The following is a 19,193-nucleotide window of genomic DNA, read 5'->3' as shown; positions in this document are numbered from 1 at the left end:
AAGGAGAGGTGTCACAAAACTCAGAAATAGCGTTAAAATGAATCACTAACCTTTGATGATCTTCACCGGATGGCACTCCCAGGACTCCATGTTAGACAATAAATGTGTGCTTTGTTCGATAAAGTTAATCTTTATGTCCAAAAACCTCATTTGAAATTGGTGTGTTATGTTCAGAAATGCATTGTCTCAAACAAACATCCGGTGAAAGTGCAGAGAGCCACATCAAATTACAGAAATACTAATCATAAACATTGATAAAAGATACAAGTGTTAAACACACAATTAAAGATAAACTTCTCCTTAATGCAACCGCTGTGTCAGATTTCAAAAAGATTTTATGGCGAAAGCACACCTTGCGATTATGTTTGGTCAGTGCCAAGTCAAAAAAAAAACATACAGCCATTTTCCAAAGAAGGAGAGGTGTCACAAAACTCAGAAATAGCGTTATAAATATTCACTTACCTTTGATGATCTTCATCGGAATGCACTCCCAGGAATCCCAGTTCCACAATAAATGTTTGTTTTTGTTCGATAAAGTCCATCAATTATGTCCAAATACCTCCTTTTTGTTTGCACGTTTAGCCCAGTAATCCAAATGCTCAATCACTTAGTTCAGAAGAAAAGTCAAAAAGTTATATTACAGTTCGTAGAAACATGTCAAACGATGTATAGAATCAATCTTTAGGATGTTTTTATCATAAATCTTCAATAATGTTTCAACCGGACAATTCCTTTGTCTTTAGAAATGAAAAGGAACGCAGCTAACTCTCACGGCCGTGCGCCTGACTTAGCTCATGGCATTCTGCCAGACCCCTGACTCAAACAGCTCTTATTCGCTCCCCCTTCACAGTAGAAGCCTGAAACAAGGTTCAAGAGACTGTTGACATCTAGTGGAAGCCGTAGGAAGTGCAATATGACCCCATAGACACTGTATATTGGATAGACAATGTGTCACGTCCTGACCTTAGAGATCCTTTTTATGTCTCTGTTTTGGTTGGTCAGGGCGTGAGTTTGGGTGGGCATTCTATGTCTGGTGTTCTATGTTGTCCTTGTGTTGTATTTCTGTGTGTTTGGCCTTGGTTCTCAATCAGAGGCAGCTGTCTTTCATTGTCTCTGATTGAGAATCATATTTAGGTAGCCTGTTCCCACCTGTGTTTGTGGGTGGTTGTTTCCTGTGTTAGTGTTTGTTTCACATTTCAGGACTGTTTCGGTTTTCATTATCATTCACTTTGTTATTTTTGTATTTTGTCGTGTTCAGTTTTATTAACCTTTTGTCAATAGGGGGAGCTGTTAGCATTATTTTTTTTTTTACATTTCCAAATTAAACTGCCTCGTACTCAATTCTTGATCGTACAATATGCATATTATTGTTATTATTGGATAGAAAACAGTCTATAGTTTCTATAGGAGTTGAAATTTTGTCTCTGAGTGGTACAGAACAATTTCTACAGCACTTTTCATGACAGGGTTCAGATTTCAGAAATTTTTACCTCTGATCTGGGGTCTGTTTATAAGGCCACAGTGAATGCTATGAAGAAACCGACACTACCTACGTCTTCCTCTGGGTGTCTGTACGTCATCACGTTTTCAATGAAGTCGATGGGACGTTCACAGCCATTATAAATGACAAAAATGTACAGAGACCCCTCTTTCTCAACGTGCGCCTCAAGCGTGAAGGCCATCGGACCTGCCTCGTTCCAAATCGTTTTCTAACCAGCAGTATTTCTCCGGTCATGTTTTCAGTCGTTATAGTTGTTAAAAACATCATAATGTAGTGAATTTTAACCGTTTTATATCAATTTATATCCGTTTAGTGCGATTTTGAGGAATTTCTTTGTCGTGCACTCTGAAAGTTTGGACACGCTTTAGGGTGTCGGTCGTTGGTGATGGACATTTCGAAGGACAGAGGACATCTATCGACCAAAAGACGTTTATAACATAGAAAGGATACATTGCCCAAGAATATGATGGAAGATCAGCTCAAAGTAAGCAATATTTAATATGATAAACCGTGTTTCTGTCGAAATATTTTAAACGCATATATCGCCATTTTGTTTTGTATAGCTTCACTTGGCCAACCCTGTATTGAAAAGTAAGGATAATTTTAAAAATGTAAATCAGCGGTTGCATTAAGAACTAATTTGTCTTTCGATTCCTGTCAACCCTGTATTTTTTAGTCAAGTATATGATTAGCTTTTAATTAAACTAGATCACTCTGATAGATGACGTCAGACATATTGAGGCTTGATTTCCTAGTATTTTCATTGTGTAACCACGGTTTTGTATGGCTAAATATGCACCTTTTCGAACAAACTGTATATGTATGTTGTAAAATGATGTTACAGGAGTGTCATCGGAAGAATTCTGAGAAGGTTAGTGAAAAAATTAATATCTTTTGGCGGTGATTACGTTATAGCGCTCTTTGGCTGGAATCGATGCTCTGGTAACGTTTTCACATGTAGTATGCTAACTTATCGATTTATTGTGTTTTCGCTGTAAAACGCTTAGAAAATCTGAAATATTGTCTGGAATCACAAGATCTGGGTCTTTCCATTGCTATGTTTTGTCTATTCTTATGAAATGTTTTATGATGAGTAAATTGGTCATACACGTTGCTCTATCTAGTAATTCTAGTGGATTTGTGATGGTCGGTGCAATTGTAAACTGTGATTTCTACCTGAAATATGCACTTTTTTCTAACAAAAACTATCCTATACCATGAATATGTTATCAGACTGTCATCTGATGGTTTTTTTTATAGGTTATTGGCTATCAATATCTTAGTTGAGCCGAATTGGTGATAGCACCTGAAGGAGTAAGAAACTGATGGAGTTAGAATAGTGGTGTATTTTGCTAACGTGTTTAGCTAATAGATTTACATATTTTGTCTTCCCTGTAAAACATTTTAAAAATCTGAAATGGTGGCTTTATTCACAAGATCTGTATCTTTCATCTGGTGTCTTGGACTTGTGATTTAATGATATTTAGATGCTACTATCTACTTCTGAAGCTATGCTATCTATGCTAATCAGTGTGTGGGGGGTGGGGGGTGCTCCCGGATCCGGGTTTCTGAGGCAGTAAAAGTTAACCTGTCTAGGACAGGTCTCCCACATACCTGTCTCCCACATTCCACTGAAAAGGCAGAGCGGGAAATTCAAAAAATATTTTTTTAGAAATATTTAACTTTCACACATTAACAAGTCCAATACAGCTAATGAAAGATACACATCTTGTGAATCCAGCCAACATGTCCGATTTTTTAAAATGTTTTACAGGGAAAACACAATATATATTTATGTTAGCTCACCAACAAATAGAAAAAAGCACAGAATTTTTTTTCACAGCACAGGTAGCATGCACAAAATCAACCAAACTAACCTAGAACAAACCAAAGAAACCAAGAAACAACTTAATCAGATGACAGTCTTATAACATGTTATACAATAAATCTATGTTTTGTTCGAAAAATGTGCATATTTCAGGTATAAATCATAGTTTACATTGCGGCTACAATCAGAAATTGCACCGAAAGCAGCCAGAATAATTACAGACACCAACGTGACATACCGAAATACTCATCATAAAACATTTCTGAAAAATACATGGTGTATAGAAAATGAAAGACAAAGATCTTGTGAATACAGCCAATATTTCAGATTTTCTAAGTGTTTTACAGCGAAAACACAATATAGCATTATATTAGCTTACTACAATAGCCTACCACACTACCGCATTCATTCATCAAGGCACGTTAGCGATAGCAATAGGCACGTTAGCGTTAGCGAATAAACCAGCAAAAGATATTACATTTCACTAACCTTCATAAACCTTCCTCAGATGACAGTCCTGTAACATCAGGTTATACATACACTTATGTTTTGTTCGAAAATGTGCATATTTAGAGCTGAAATCCGTGGTTATACAACGTAGCATAACGTAGCATAACGTGCTAACGTAGCATCTTTTTCCCAGAATGTGCAGATATTTCTATTAGACTCTCACCTATTCTGACCAAATAGCTATTCATAAACATTACAAAAAAATACATGTTGTATAGGAAACGATAGATCCATTAGTTCTTAATGCAATCGCAGTGTTAGAATTCTAAAAATATCTTCATTACGACATAAGACTTAGTTATGGTAAGGGAATAACCAAAACCTGAGCGCAAAGCTACTAGTACACAGTTCGACAGATATATGAAATAGCATCACAAAATGGTTCCTACTTTTGCTGATATTCTATCAGAATGTTGTATAAGGGGTCCTTTGTCCAGAACCGTCGTTGCTTGGATTCAGAACGAACTCTTTCCCTCTTGAATTAGCAAGCACACTGGCCATGCAGCGCTAAGCTCTCCAACGTCAACAAAGTCGAACAACGCAACACGCCGAACGTCCCGAATAACGTTCAATAATCTAATGAATCTATATTGAAAAAACATACTTTAGGATGATATTGTAACATGTATCAAATAAATTCAAAGCCGGAGCTCATATTCGCCCATCACGACAGGTTTCCAGTAGGCAATAACAGGTCCCCCCACGCGCCTTACAGACAACAGAAAATGGGGGACACGTTGTTCCAAGATGGTTTATTCAACATCAGACAGAGATAATCAACTCATTTTTCCTCTCACTTCCTCTTGACATCCGGGTGAAGGTGTATGACGTGCACGTATAGTCATACGTCTCATGCCCATTTATAGGCAGTCACTTGAACAGAAGATAGATTTCAGACTTTCCACTTCCTGGTCACAAAGTGTGCTGCCAAATGAGTTGTGTTTTACCCACAGACAAAATTCAAACGGTTTTAGAAACTAGAGAGTGTTTTCTATCCAATAGTAATAATAATATGCATATTGTACGAGCAAGAATTGAGTACGAGGCCGTTTAAATTGGATACGATTTTCCCCAAAAGTGAAAACAGCACCCCCTGTCCTCATCAGGTTTTAAACTATCATGGACACTTACCACGCTGCGTATTGGTCCGATCCTTCATACTCCTCGTCTGAAGAGGAGGAAAATCGTTACAGAATCACCCACCAACAAAGGACCAAGCAGCGTGGGAACACGGACTCCTGGACATGGGAGGAAATTTTGGACAGCAAAGGAGCCTGGGCACAGCCGTGGGAGTATGACTTGAAAAACTACCAACCTCAGATTTCCCACTTCCTGGTTGGATTTTTTCTCAGGTTTTTGCTTGCCATATGAGTTCTGTTATACTCACAGACATCATTCAAACAGTTTTAGAAACTTCAGAGTATTTTCTATCCAAATCTACTAATTATTTGCATATTCTAGCTTCTGGGCATGAGTAGCAGGCAGTTTACTCTGGGCACCTTATTCATCCAAGCTGCTCAATACTGCCCCCCAGTCCCAAAGAAGTTAATGTGGGCTATTTTTAGCACTTTCCTGGAATTTTTGATAGTTTGTATTGCTTTGCAGTGCGTACGGCCCAGTACATCACTGGGGCCACGCTTCCTGCCATCCAGAACCTATATAATAGGCGGTGTCAGAGGAAAGCCAGTAAAATTGTCAGAGACTCCAGTCACCCAAGTCATAGACTGTTTTCTCTGCTACCGCACTGCAAGCCTTACCGGAGTGCCAAGTCTAGGAGCAAAAGGCTCTTTAACAGCTTCTACCCCCAAGCCATAAGACTGCTGAACAATTGATCAAATGGCCACCGGACTATTACATTGACCCCCCCCCCCCATTTGTTTTGTACAATGCTGCTACTCACTGTTTATTATCTATGCATAGTCACTTCACCCCTACCTACATGTACAAATTACCTTATCTTTTACTTTAGTTTATTGGGTAAATCTTTTCTTAACTCTTCTTGAACTGAACTGTTGGTTAAGGGCTTGAAAGTAAGCATTTCACTGTAAGGTGTACACTTGTTGTATTCAGCGCATGTGACAAATAAAGTTTGATTTGATTAGATTTTACTGGGAGGCTTATCAGAGGTAGAAATGACAGTGATATTTATGTTTGAGCTGATGCAGTGCAGGGTGAGTTGCCCCCAAATGGACCTCCTACTGGGGCATACCGCCTCAGTGCGAACAGTATAGGTTCTTAGGCACATGATTACAGCGTATGATTGACAGAGGCATTCAGCGGAGTTAAATTAGGTTACTTAAATCATGACTGCCAACGCCCCTGGGACAATGTACATTTGCAGCAGCACTACGACAACTCAGCCACACAATGGTAGGGATTATCTGAGCTGACAGGGTCCAGGAGCCAAGAAGTTCTAGTTTGTTAGCAGGAGGGTGTAGTTCTGGTCCTGGAGTGACGGCTGCTTTTCATCCAGGGTTTTTGCCAATTAGAATTGAAGTCAGTCAATTCAGGAAGTGATTTGGAAGTGAAAAATAGAATTCAAAAAATAATAATTAGCTTCCTTTTCAGTTTATGGAGAAATTGTTGAACATAGGTGGCATTTCAGTTTACTTCCTTTAATTGACCCCTACCCTTTTTCATCGTTGCCATTCAATTAGAGATTGATAACACCTGGGTAACCCACTTTCCAGCAAATCAATTAGCTTAATTGATCAATTAAGGGCCGGGGGGAATGAAAATCAGCGGGACTGTGGCACTCGAGTTCAGATGGTTCACAGTCCCATTTTAGAAGACTGGAGTCTAAGCCACGTGCATGCAAACCCTCACACACACACAAAGACACATGTAAACACCATCCTATTCCACTTTAACAGTTTTGAACCTAACAACATGATGATCAAATGTACCATTTTATTACAACCCAATTAAGTCGTTAGATGCAGAACTTTCCATAACAGAGGCTTTTTGTTTGCCGGAATTGTTTCACGGCTCGGGGCCTAAAGTCACATATGTTTCCCATAGTAGGGAGCTATCTGACAAGCCATTTTCTGGCCAGGGTCCCAGCACCAGGAGTCAGTGCTGGGGCGAGATGGTTCAGATTACTTTAATAAAGCATGGAAAACGAGAGGGAGTTGGAGATGGAGAAACAGAGAGATGATATGGAGAGATAAAAGCCTTTGTTCCAATGCCTGGGTGCTATTTTTCTCTCCCCTCTGATAAACATTGGCCAGTTTTCTTTAGTCCATGTCGATAACGAGCAGATAGGATTTAGGATTCAGAGGACTGCAAGGAAACGCACAGAACAAACATCAAGCCTCTTCAACCTCAGAGTGTGTGTGTGTGTGTGTGTGTGTGTGTGTGTGTGTGTGTGTGTGTGTGTGTGTGTGTGTGTGTGTGTGTGTGTGTGTGTGTGTGTGTGTGTGTGTGTGTGTGTGTGTACGCATACAGAATACCACACATAGTATATGTGTAGTGTATTTATATAGGTTCATTTCTGGATTATACTTTCACCAACGTTAAGAAAACTGAGCGAGTGTAATAACAGAAACTCTATTCAGGCTAACCTATTGACTGTAGCTGCCGATATTACATGACCTTCTGTTCAATGTATACTGAGTGTACAAAACATTAGCAACACCTTCCTAATATTATTGAGTTGCACCCACTTTTGCCCTCAGAACAGCCTCATTTCGTCAGGGCATGGATTCTACAGGGATGCTGGCCCTTGTTGACTCCAATTCTTCCCACAGTTTTGTCAAGTTGGCTGGATGTCTTTTGGGTGGTAGACCATTCTAGATACACACTGGAAACTGTTGAGCGTGAAAAACCCAGCACCGTTGCAGTTCATGACACTCAAACCCGGTGCGCCTAGCACCTACTACCATAGCCCATTCAAAGGCGTTTAAATCTTTTACCCTTCATCTAGACTGATTGAATGGGTTTAACTGGTGACATCAGTATGGGATCATAGCTTTCACCTGGATTCACCTGGTCAGTCTATGTCATGTTTTGTATACTCAGTGTATATGTCTATTAGCGTCAATGCCCTGTAGCATTGTGGATCCCTATTCTTCCTTGACTTCCTGACTCTTTTCTTCCTGCAGTGTTCCAACGTTCCATGAACTTCCGGAGGAGATACTAAGCAAGCTGGCTGATGTCCTTGAGGAGGTAGGTCCTCCGTTGAAAGCCATTTATGTACACAAATGTGTTCGCCAAGGATACACATTTCTATGGAAACAAAAGTGCATTGCGTGAATGGATAATGGATGCCTACGGGTTGAGGATGTTCTTGCTATGCTGAAGGCAGAGGAGGTTTGAGAGTTCTGAGCAACTGGGTATGGTGTTGATGTACTTGTATGTGATCTGACAACACATACAATTGAAATATAATTGAAATTCTTGAAGGACTAATTGAAATTCTTGAAGGAATCTCACCAGTCAAAAGATGGTCAGATCACCACTTTTGCCCAGAGGAATGTATATATTGTACCGGTTCTCTGGTTTACCTTTTTTGTTTAGGTTTCCTCTCTGAATTATTTCAGACTTCTGGTGGTTTTGTAAAAGGTTATATGTTTTCTTTTGACATTGCAATAGCAATGATTTTTTTGGCACTACACTTCTGAGCTCCATTTATACTATGTGTTATCCTTTTCCCTTTGATATGTTCTCCAGTTTTACTTTGGCTGCACACTGCTTTTTACATTTATTTTGTGCTGCAGGCTTTTAGAAGCCTGTAGCATTTGCATTTCTGTGTGTGTGTGTGTTCAGATAATGACCAGGAAGTGGTCCCAATTTTGGCCATAAAGTGTTCACTTCACAAGGACAGAAAAATCTATCAATTATGCTAAACTATGAAAATCTATGCACTCTCTACAACTTAAGGTTTTTCCTATTCCATTCCGTTTCTTTCAACATAAATATTGACCTCTCTTTCAAGAGAATGAATACATGACACACAATCATTAACTTTTCTCAATATAGGGGGTGCTGTTTCAACGTTAGCATTTATCGTCTCCAAATTAAACTGCCTCATACTCAATTCTTGCTCGTACAATATGCATATTATTATTACTATTGGATAGAAAACAATCTCTAGTTTCTAAAACCGTTTGAATTATGTCTGTGGGTGAACCAGAACTCTTTCTACAGCGAAACTCATGACAGGACATGCGAAGCTCTGAAAAATAGTCTCTGATCTCGGATCAGTTGAAAACTCTGTGTGTGCCCTATGGCTTGACATGAACTGCACCCGCCTTCCCCTGGATGTCAGTAACCAATGAGAAGTGGAATGGTGTCTCTAGGTGTTTGTCAGAGTTTATAAAAGGGAGTGGAGTGAGATGACCCTTCCTTTTGACGCTCGCCAGGACGCAAGGGAGGACATCAGAATCGCATGCTCAAAAGCTCTCGTTATTGATCAGAGATCTATCCGTCTGTGATTTAGTTCGATATAGGTGTTAGAAACATCATAACGAAGTTATTTGAAACCGATTTATATCAGTTCATGCGAGTATATTGCTATTTTTCTGAATTTCCTTAGTATTGCGTTTGACGATTTGGGCATGTGTGTGCCGTGAAGCTATCGTTAGCTGCTAGTTCTGAAGTTGAGGAGGTCGTTTTACAACAAAGCAACGATACTTTTGGACAAAGGACACATTGCCCAAGATACTGATGGAAGCTCGTCCAAAAGTAAGAGTTATTTATGATTTTATTCCGTATTTATGTGGAAAAATTTAAACGCAGTTGTCGGCCATTTTTTGCGGCACTAGTCTGGCTGTAACTCACAATGTATGTCTTGTAACGTTAATTTTAAAAATCTAAATCAGCGGTTGCATTAATAACCAATGCATCTTTCATTAGCTGTCCAACCTGTATTTTTTTAGTCAATCTAATCGATAAATAATCGTAATCATAGGTGCCTTTCCAAGATGGCGCCGGCCCGAATGCATGCCATGTTTTGACAGATTACATTGCATAACCAAGATTTTTGATGCTAAATATGCACATTTTCGAACAAACTCTATATGCATTGTGTAATATGATGTTACAGGACTGTCATCTGAAGAATTCTGAGAAGGTTAGTGAAAAAATTAATATATTTTGGTGGCGATAACGTTATCGACCCTTTTGGCTTGATTCAATGCTGGGTGATGTTAGCTCATGTGGTATGCTAATATAACGATATATTGTGTTTTCGCTGTAAAACACTTAGAAAATCTGAAACATTGCCTGGATTCACAAGATCTGTGTCTTTCGATTGCTGTATGCTGTGTATTTTTCAGAAATGTTTTAGGATGAGTATTTTGGTAATTGACGTCGGTCTCTGTAATTATTCCGGCTGCTTCCAACGCTATTTCAGATTGCAGCTGCAATGTAGAAATGTGATTTATACCTGAAATATGCACATTTTTCAAAAAAAAACTATCCTATACCATGAATATGTTATCAGACTGTCATCTTATGAAGTTGTTTCTTGGTTAGTGGCTATATATATCTTTATTTAGTCGAATTAGTGATAGCTACTGATGCAGGAAAAAAATGGTGGAGAAAAAAAGTGGTGTCTTTTGCTATCGTGGTTAGCTAATAGATTTACATATTGTGTCTTCCCTGTAAAACACTTAGAAAATCTGAAACATTGTCTGGATTCACAAGATCTGTGTCTTTCGATTGCTGTATGCTGTGTATTTTTCAGAAATGTTTAGGATGAGTATTTTGGTAATTGACGTCGGTCTCTGTAATTATTCCGGCTGCTTCCAACGCTATTTCAGATTGCAGCTGCAATGTAGAAATGTGATTTATACCTGACAAATGCACATTTTTCTAAAAAAACTTATCCTATACCATAAATATGTTATCAGACTGTCATCTTATGAAGTTGTTTCTTGGTTAGTGGCTATATATATCTTTATTTAGTCGAAATTGTGATAGCTGCCCATGCAGGAAAAAAATGGTGGAGAAAAAAAAGTTGTGTCTTTTGCTATCGTGGTTAGCTAATAGATTTACATATTGTGTCTTCCCTGTAAAACATTTTAAAAATCAGAAATGATGGCTGGATTCACAAGATCTGTATCTTTCATCTGGTGTCTTGGACTTGTGATTTAATGATATTTAGATGCTTGTATTTACTTGTGACGCTATGCTAGGCTATGCTAGTCAGCTTTTTTACTGTGGGGGGTGCTCCCGGATCCGGGATGAGTACCAACTAAAAGTTAAAGTTCATTTTAAAGCTATACTATTGTTTTTGCATGTTATTCAATGTTTGTATATCGCTTGCCTTGTCGTAGAAAATGAGAACCTTTGTGACTGCACTCGTAAAATGAATCAATGCATTTAAAAAAGAACAGACCATCTGACTAATGCTTGGGACATACACTGACTGCCAAACACAAACCAAAATAACATGTTAACATTATGTTTGTGAGAGCCCCTCTGTGCCATTCAATACTATGTTGTATTCACCAAAGTACTGTTCATTCTAATGTCAATCAGGTGCTGTCTTATTGATTTGTCTGAGATAGACTGAGACATACAGTGCATTCGGAAAGTATTCAGACCTCTTCCTTTTTCCACATTTTGTGGAAATACCCCATAATGACAAAGTGAAAACAGGTTTTTATAGATGTTTGCAAATTTATAAAATAAAAAAAATAGAAATACCTTATTTACATAAGTATTCAGACCCTTTGCTATGAGACTTGAAATTGAGCTCAGGTGCATCCTTGAGATGTTTTTACAACTTGATTGGACATGATTTGTAAAGGCATACACCTGTCTATATAAGGTCTCACAGTTGACAGTGCAAGAATCTAGCCATGAGGTCAAAGGAATTGTCCGTAGAGCTCCAAGACAGGATTTTGTCAAGGCACAGATCTGGGGAAGGGTACAAAAAAATGTCTGCAGCATTGAAGGTCCCCAAGAACACTGTGACCTCCATCATTCTTGTATGGAAGAAGTTTGGCACCACCAAAACTATTCCTAGGGCTGGCTGCCCGGACATACTGAGCAATCAAGGGAGAAGGGCCTTGGTCAGGGAGGTGATGGTCACTCTGACAGAGTTCCAGTTCCTCTGTGGAGATGGGAGAACCTTCGAGAAGGACAACCATCTCTGCAGCACTCCACCAATCAGGCCTTTATGGTAGAGTGGCCAGACACTCCTCAGTAAAAGGCACATGACAGCCCACTTGGTGTTGGCCAAAAGGCACCTAAAGACTCTCAGACCTTGAGAAACAAGATTCTTTTGTCTGATGAAACCAAGATTGAACTATTTGGCCTGAATGCCAAGCGTCCCGTCTGGAGAAAACCTGGCACCAACCCTACGGTGAAGCATGGTGGTGGCAGCATCATTCTGTGGGGATGTTTTTCAGCTGCAGGGACTGGTAGACTAGTCAGGATCGAGGGAAAGATGAATGGAGCAAAGCACTGAGAGATCCTTGATGAAAACCCAATACAAAGTGCTCAGGACCTCAGACTGGGATGAAGGTTCACTTTCCAACAGGACAACAACCCTAAGCACACAGCCAAGACAATCCTTGGGTGGGTTTGGGACAAGTCTCTGAATGTCCTTGAATTGCCCAGCAAGAGCCCGGGACTTGAACCCGATCAAACATCTCTGGAGAGAACTGAAAATAGCTGTGCAGTGATGCTCCCCATCCAACCTGAAAGAGCTTGAGAGGATCTGCGGAGAAGCATGGGAGAAACTCAACAAATACAGGTATGCCAAGCTTGTAGCGTCATACACAAGATGTCACGTGTGCTCCCTCTCCGGCTTCTAGTTCACCAGGCTGCTCGTTATGGCGTACACCTGTCTCCATCGTTATGCGCACCTGTGCGTCGTCAGACTCCATCACTTCCATGATTACCTGCCCTATATACAGTGGGGAGAACAAGTATTTGATACACTGCCGATTTTGCAGGTTTTCCTACTTACAAAGCATGTAGAGGTCTGTCATTTTTTATCATAGGTACACTTCAACTGTGAGAGACGGAATCTAAAACAAAAATCCAGAAAATCACATTGTATGATTTTTAAGTAATTAATTTGCATTTTATTGCATGACATAAGTATTTGATTACCTACCAACCAGTAAGAATTCCGGCTCTCACAGACCTGTTAGTTGTTCTTTAAGAAGCCCTCCTGTTCTCCACTCATTACCTGTATTAACTGCACCTGTTTGAACTCGTTACCTGTATAAAAGACACCTGTCCACACACTCAATCAAACAGACTCCAACCTCTCCACAATGGCCAAGACCAGAGAGCTGTGTAAGGACATCAGGGATAAAATTGTAGACAAGGCTGGGATGGGCTACAGGACAATAGGCAAGCAGCTTGGTGAGAAGACAACAATTGTTGGCGCAATTATTAGAAAATGGAAGAAGTTCAAGACGACGGTCAATCACCCTCGGTCTGGGGCTCCATGCAAGATCTCAACTCGTGGGGCATCAATGATCATGAGGAAGGTGAGGGATCAGCCCAGAACTACACGGCAGGACCTGGTCAATGACCTGAAGAGAGCTGGGACCACAGTCTCAAAGAAAACCATTAGTAACACACTACGCCGTCATGGATTAAAATCCTGCAGCGCATGCAAGGTCCCCCTGCTCAAGCCAGCGCATGTCCAGGCCCGTCTGAAGTTTGCCAATGACCATCTGGATGATCGAGAGGAGGAATGGAAGAAGGTCATGTGGTCTGATGAGACAAAAATATAGCTTTTTGGTCTAAACTCCACTCGCCCTGTTTGGAGGAAGAAGAAGGATGAGTACAACCCCAAGAACACCATCCCAACCGTGAAGCATGGAGGTAGAAACATCATTCTTTGGGGATGCTTTTCTGCAAAGGGGACAGGATGACTGCACCGTATTGAGGGGAGGATGGATGGGGCCATGTATCGCGAGATCTTGGCCAACAACCTCCTTCCCTCAGTAAGAGCATTGAAGATGGGTCGTGACTGGGTCTTCCAGCATGACAACGACCCGAAACATACAGCCAGGGCAACTAAGGAGTGGCTCCGTAAGAAGCATCTCAAGGTACTGGAGTGGCCTAGCCAGTCTCCAGACCTGAACCCAATAGAAAATCTTTGGAGGGAGCTGAAAGTCCGTATTGCCCAGCGACAGCCCCGAAACCTAACGGATCCGGAGAAGGTCTGTATGGAGGAGTGGGCCAAAAACCCCTGCTGCAGTGTGTGCAAACCTGGTCAAGAACTACAGGAAACGTATGATCTCTGTAATTGTAAACAAAGGTTTCTGTACCAAATATGAAGTTCTGCTTTTCTGATGTATCAAATACTTATGTCATGCAATAAAATGCAAATTAATTACTTAAAAATCATACAATGTGATTTTCTGGATTTCTGTTTTAGATTCTGTCTCTCACAGTTGAAGTGTACCTATGATAAAAATTACAGACCTCTACATGCTTTGTAAGTAGGAAAACCTGCAAAATCGGCAGTGTATCAAATACTTGTTCTCCCCACTGTATGTCACTTCCTTTGGTTCTTTCCCCAGACGTCATTGTTTCTGTTTCATGTCTGTGCGTTGTTCGAGGTTCTTGTTTTGTATTATGTTCCGTTTATTTTTATTAAAACACTCACTCCCTGAAGTTGCTTCCTGACTCTCAGCACACATCGTTACAGAATGACGCCTCACCCAAGGGAAGCATCAGGGAGTGTTATTTTTTATTTTTTTGTGTCAGTGGGAATGACGTGGGTTCTGGAGCCGTTACAGGCTTTCATACCTCAGCCGGATCGACAGGCTCCCCTGCTTCCACTCTTGTCAGGCTCTCATGCCTCAACCGGATCGCCAGGCTCCCCTGCCTCAGCCGGTCTGTCAGGTTCCTGCATCCCAGCCGGCGGCAGGTTCCCGCGCTTCAGCGGGGGTGACCAGTCCGCTCCTGATCCCCGGGATCGTCCCTTGGGTTGGTGTCCTGCGGCTAGTGCCCAACGCGCCGGGGAGGGGGACCGTCAGTTATGTTTTCTCTCCGGCGCTCGAGGTTGCCATGCTCCTGCGTCTCAGCCAGATTGACGGGTTTCCTGCACCTCTGCAGAGGTGACCGGTCCGCTCCTGTTTCCCGGGATCTTCATTTTGGTCGGCTTCCTGCGGCTGGAGCCGCATGTCGGGGAGGGGGTACTGTCAAGTGTGCTCCCTCTCCGGCCTCTAGGTCACCAGGCTGCTCGTTATGGCGCACACCTGTCTCCATCGTTATGCGCACCTGTGCGTCGTCAGACTCCATCACTTCCATGATTACCTGCCCTATATATGTCACTTCCTTTACTTCTTTCCCCAGACGTCATTTTTTCTGTTTCATGTCTGTGCGTTGTTCGAGGTTCTTGTTTTGTATTATGTTCCATTTATTTTTATTAAAACACTCACTCCCTGAACTTGCTTCCCGTCCTTCAGCGCAGATGGTTACACAAGAAGACTCGAGGCTGTCATCGCTGCCAATGATGCTTCAACAAAGTACAGAGTAAATGGTCTGAATACTTATGTAAATGTGATATTTCAGTTTGGGATTTTTTTTATAAATTTGCTAACATTTCTAAAAACCTGTTTTGGCTTTTCATTATGGGATAGTGTGTCTAGATGGACGAGGAAAAAAACGCACACATCTAAACCCTGTTGCTAACAGGTATATTGGGGCAGGTCGCTAGAACACCACCCAGGATTTGACTGCTAGACTGAACAACAAGAAGACAATGTAACCTCTATGTTTTGAGATTGGATGACCATAATATACAAAGGTCAGCATCTGTTTCCATGGGCAGTGTGTTTAGTTGGTCTGGTGTGGCACATTGGTCACAGTGTATTGATCGGCTGAGCCCTCTACAAGTTAAATGTCACAGCTTTGTCTTACAAAGGCCCGATACTCACTCTCACATACCACATTCAACCATCTTTTCCTGGATAAATGGCAATGTGTTACACATAATCCTGTCTTTACAGGTTAACACACTGTGTGTGTATGAGGTTCAAGGAGAGGCTTTCAAATCAAGAGAAAACACAGGAAATGAGAGTGTGAAGAATATGGAGCGTGCATGTGTGCGTGCGCGTGCGTGCACATACACGTGCGGCTGTGCCTATGTGCTTATATGTGTGTGAATGTGTGTGTGCTTTCAAAAGATTGTTGCTTCAGGGGACTATGCACCCCAACTAAGATACAATACTGAGGGAAAACCTTTTCACCAATGCAACGTGTTCAAGGTGTCTCACCCTGGGGTGAAGTGGGTATTAGACAGAGGTGCCTGGGTGACTCATCCTTCTCACTTATCTTCTCCTCTTTGGTTCCAGACACACTATGAGGATGGAGAGTACATCGTCAGACAGGGAGCCACGGGAGACACCTTCTTCATTGTCAGTAAGGGAATGGTGAGACCCTCATCATCATCAACATTATTGATATAGGGCTCTCAGCCAGACATGTTACCTTCTGTCCCAGCCAGGAAGCCAAATAAGGTCAACGATTTACCCCATTCAAATTATCAAGATGTACAGTATCCATCTGTCTCAACTAGTGGAACAAACCTCTCTCTCTCTCTCTCTCTCTCTCTCTCTCTCTCTCTCTCTCTCTCTCTCTTTGTTTCTTTTCCTGGGTCTTTCTTTCCCTTTTTGTCTTCCAGATCATATTAAAAGTTGAATTATCACTCTTTCCCTCAGATTTAGCTATGTATTTCTGGTGGATGTGATGTCATACCGGAATAGAACCTTCTAATGAATGAAGATAGAAGCCTTAATTAAGTCAAACGACCTTCTATATCTTCACTTTGGCCATTTCTGCTGGACCTCCATCGCTCAGTTGTCAGCTAGCTAATGACCTGGTTAGTGGTTCCTCACAGACCATAGCACCAATATGTCCATCAAAGATGTACAAAGATTTAGCATGCACAGATATGTCCATCACCCCTGCTCTGCATTAACCTCACTTTGATGTTGAATAATGTAGTGATTAGTCAACCATACAGTTACAGAAATGTCCATTACAGAAGGGTTTGAGGTACTTACAGTGCAGCTCATGGTCCCATAGGTCCCTTCTCTCAGAATGTATAACTGCTCACTCCCCCCTTATGGATTTAAAGTGGCACCCCACCCCTTTGTCCAGGTGAATGTGACCAGGGAAGACAAGCCCAGCGGGGATCCTGTCTACCTCCGCAGCATGGAGAAAGGAGACTGGTTCGGAGAGAAGGCCCTGCATGGGTAAGACTGATAATCCCTCTACTCACACTTCTATCTCCCACTCTTTGCCCTGCCCCCTCTCTTTCTCTGTCTCTTTATCTATCTCTATCCCTTCTTGTCTTTCCTCCATTTCTCTTTATTTTTCTCTCTACCTGCACATCTCTCTCCCTCTCTCTCCCTTTCATTCTATTTTCCTCTTCCTCTTTCTAGGCAGGTGCTCTGTGGCAATGGATGAAATCAGAATTGTGACCAGAATATCTGTTATGTGCATACCCCCAATAAACCACATGCATCACATTGCCTGAGTGATCTCCCCCCTGACACATTGTGAAGTACCTTGAGAACCTGGCAAGTGCTTGTATAAATCCAATGCATCATTATCATTGTCCGCAAATGTATTTGGTAAGACTGTACTTACAGTATGTACTTCATTGTATTTATGTGTAGTTATGTACTCATGAACTTCACCTGTACAAAGGACCCCAATGTCTGACGTAGCCTTCTTTTCATTCCTTATTACCTTTTATTTCATAATGATTATTATGTTTTTTTGATCACATTATGCATTTTATCACAATTTCCACAAAATTCTCATTACCGCAACATTCCAAAAAAGGAATACCCAAATCAATTTCTAATATATTTTTTAACATTGCTCCTCTAATGAAAAGGCCTGAGTTAAACATAACACTGAAAAGACAAATATGTAAAATTAAATTATAAAACATAATAAAATTAAACCAGACCTTTTCCCTAATTTGAGCTTTTTAGCTGTTTCGGTAATGAGAAGGTCAAGTGGGGTAAAAGGGGTGTTTGAGAATAAAACTTCATTCTGAAGGCATATGTGACCGACCGGCTCAAGTCAGTCTTATTTGAAATTGTGTTTTTTATATTGGATTAAAGTAGAGACTCAGAGCTACAAAATTGTATATCATACGCTACAGGAATAATGGGAAATTAATTTTGCTTTGAAAGTTGATAAACTTGTAAACTCACTTTTTAGAAAATTGACTTTTAATGTTTTGGTACTGCTACTGGAGAGCTCTTCTTTGTCTACACCCATTCAGCATCATTCACACCCCCTTAAGCTTTAGCCCCACCCATCTCTTTAAGTGTTGATCCAAGCATTCTGTACAAACAACAGCAGTCAAGCACCCACAGCTACTTCCAGACACAAATGAGAGAACAGCTCACTGAACATTACTTGCCCTAGCAGAGCTGGTTAGGCTGTTATGTTATGCAGAGCGTTGGTGACTGCAACTGTGCTGTCAGATTGTCCGTTTGTATATTTCACTCTCGGAGCGTTCAGAGCACACACTGGAAGTTCTGGCCGATGAGTAGGGTTGATCCGAACGTTTTAACCTCACAACGGCAGTCAAGCACCCAAGCTAACTGGGTAACATTGGCTAGCTTGCTAGCTACTTCCAGACAAAATGAGAGAACACCCCACTCTGACCATTTGATTCACTCTAGCAGAGCTGGTTAGGCTGTTTTCATGTTATTCAGATCGTTGGTGACTGTAACTGTGCTGGTGGCAACAATTTAATGATGCTTTTTTGCCGATGTTTACTGACACCGGCCATATTCAACGGCTGTTCAGCGTTCGTAAATTCATCAGTTATTCTGCTCTCTGGCACACTCAAACGAGAGTCTTTTGTTAAGACATGTAGCTAGCTAGCTAGCTAGGTAAACAATGAATCATAATGCCAACTCATGACGTTAACGTAAACTCACCCCATTCCGTACAAATGTGCATAACCGCGACATTCAAACGAGGCTACAAAGAAAACTAATGGGACTGTAGCGACTGTGTTGACTTCAAAATCGGGGGTGTGAACTAGGTTTCTATTCAAGCGTTGATCGACATGGTAATGGCTCTATAGTATTGGAGAAAAGTTTAAAAAAACTGACCCTCCGTTACATCTTGACGTGTCATGTCGTAACGTACAGGACGCATAAAGCAACTATTTCTGTCTAACAATCTCTCTCCACCAGGTGTAGCACTTCTCTCATCGTTTAAAAACAAGAAATGGACAGTGACAGGGGTAAGGTGAGATCATCATTCTCAAACTCGCTGTTTACTTCTAAGATCACTTTAGCACTTCCCTAAAAACCCGACACAAACCTTTAAATATGTATGTAATGACACATTATATAAACTCTTTATAGTGTTTTATTTACATTTTAGAGGCGA

At 41.0% G+C, this 19,193-nt stretch overlaps 1 protein-coding gene across 2 annotated transcripts in view; it reads left to right on the top strand.

Moving 5' to 3' along the window:
* Positions 1–19,193, top strand: part of LOC139562210 (cGMP-dependent protein kinase 1-like) — a 189,722-nt gene that overhangs the window by 131,973 nt on the left and 38,556 nt on the right. For both annotated transcript variants that reach the window (XM_071379678.1, XM_071379676.1), the window contains exons 5-7: positions 7,943–8,006; positions 16,118–16,195; positions 16,926–17,020. In XM_071379678.1, the coding sequence (XP_071235779.1) occupies positions 7,943–8,006; positions 16,118–16,195; positions 16,926–17,020 (237 nt within the window). The remainder of the gene's footprint in view (positions 1–7,942; positions 8,007–16,117; positions 16,196–16,925; positions 17,021–19,193) is intronic.

Source organism: Salvelinus alpinus, chromosome 32 (assembly GCF_045679555.1).
Source record: "Salvelinus alpinus chromosome 32, SLU_Salpinus.1, whole genome shotgun sequence".
NCBI lineage: Eukaryota > Metazoa > Chordata > Actinopteri > Salmoniformes > Salmonidae > Salvelinus > Salvelinus alpinus.
The sequence above is the reverse complement of the archived record's forward strand: the minus strand, read 5'-3'. Positions and strand labels throughout refer to the sequence as shown.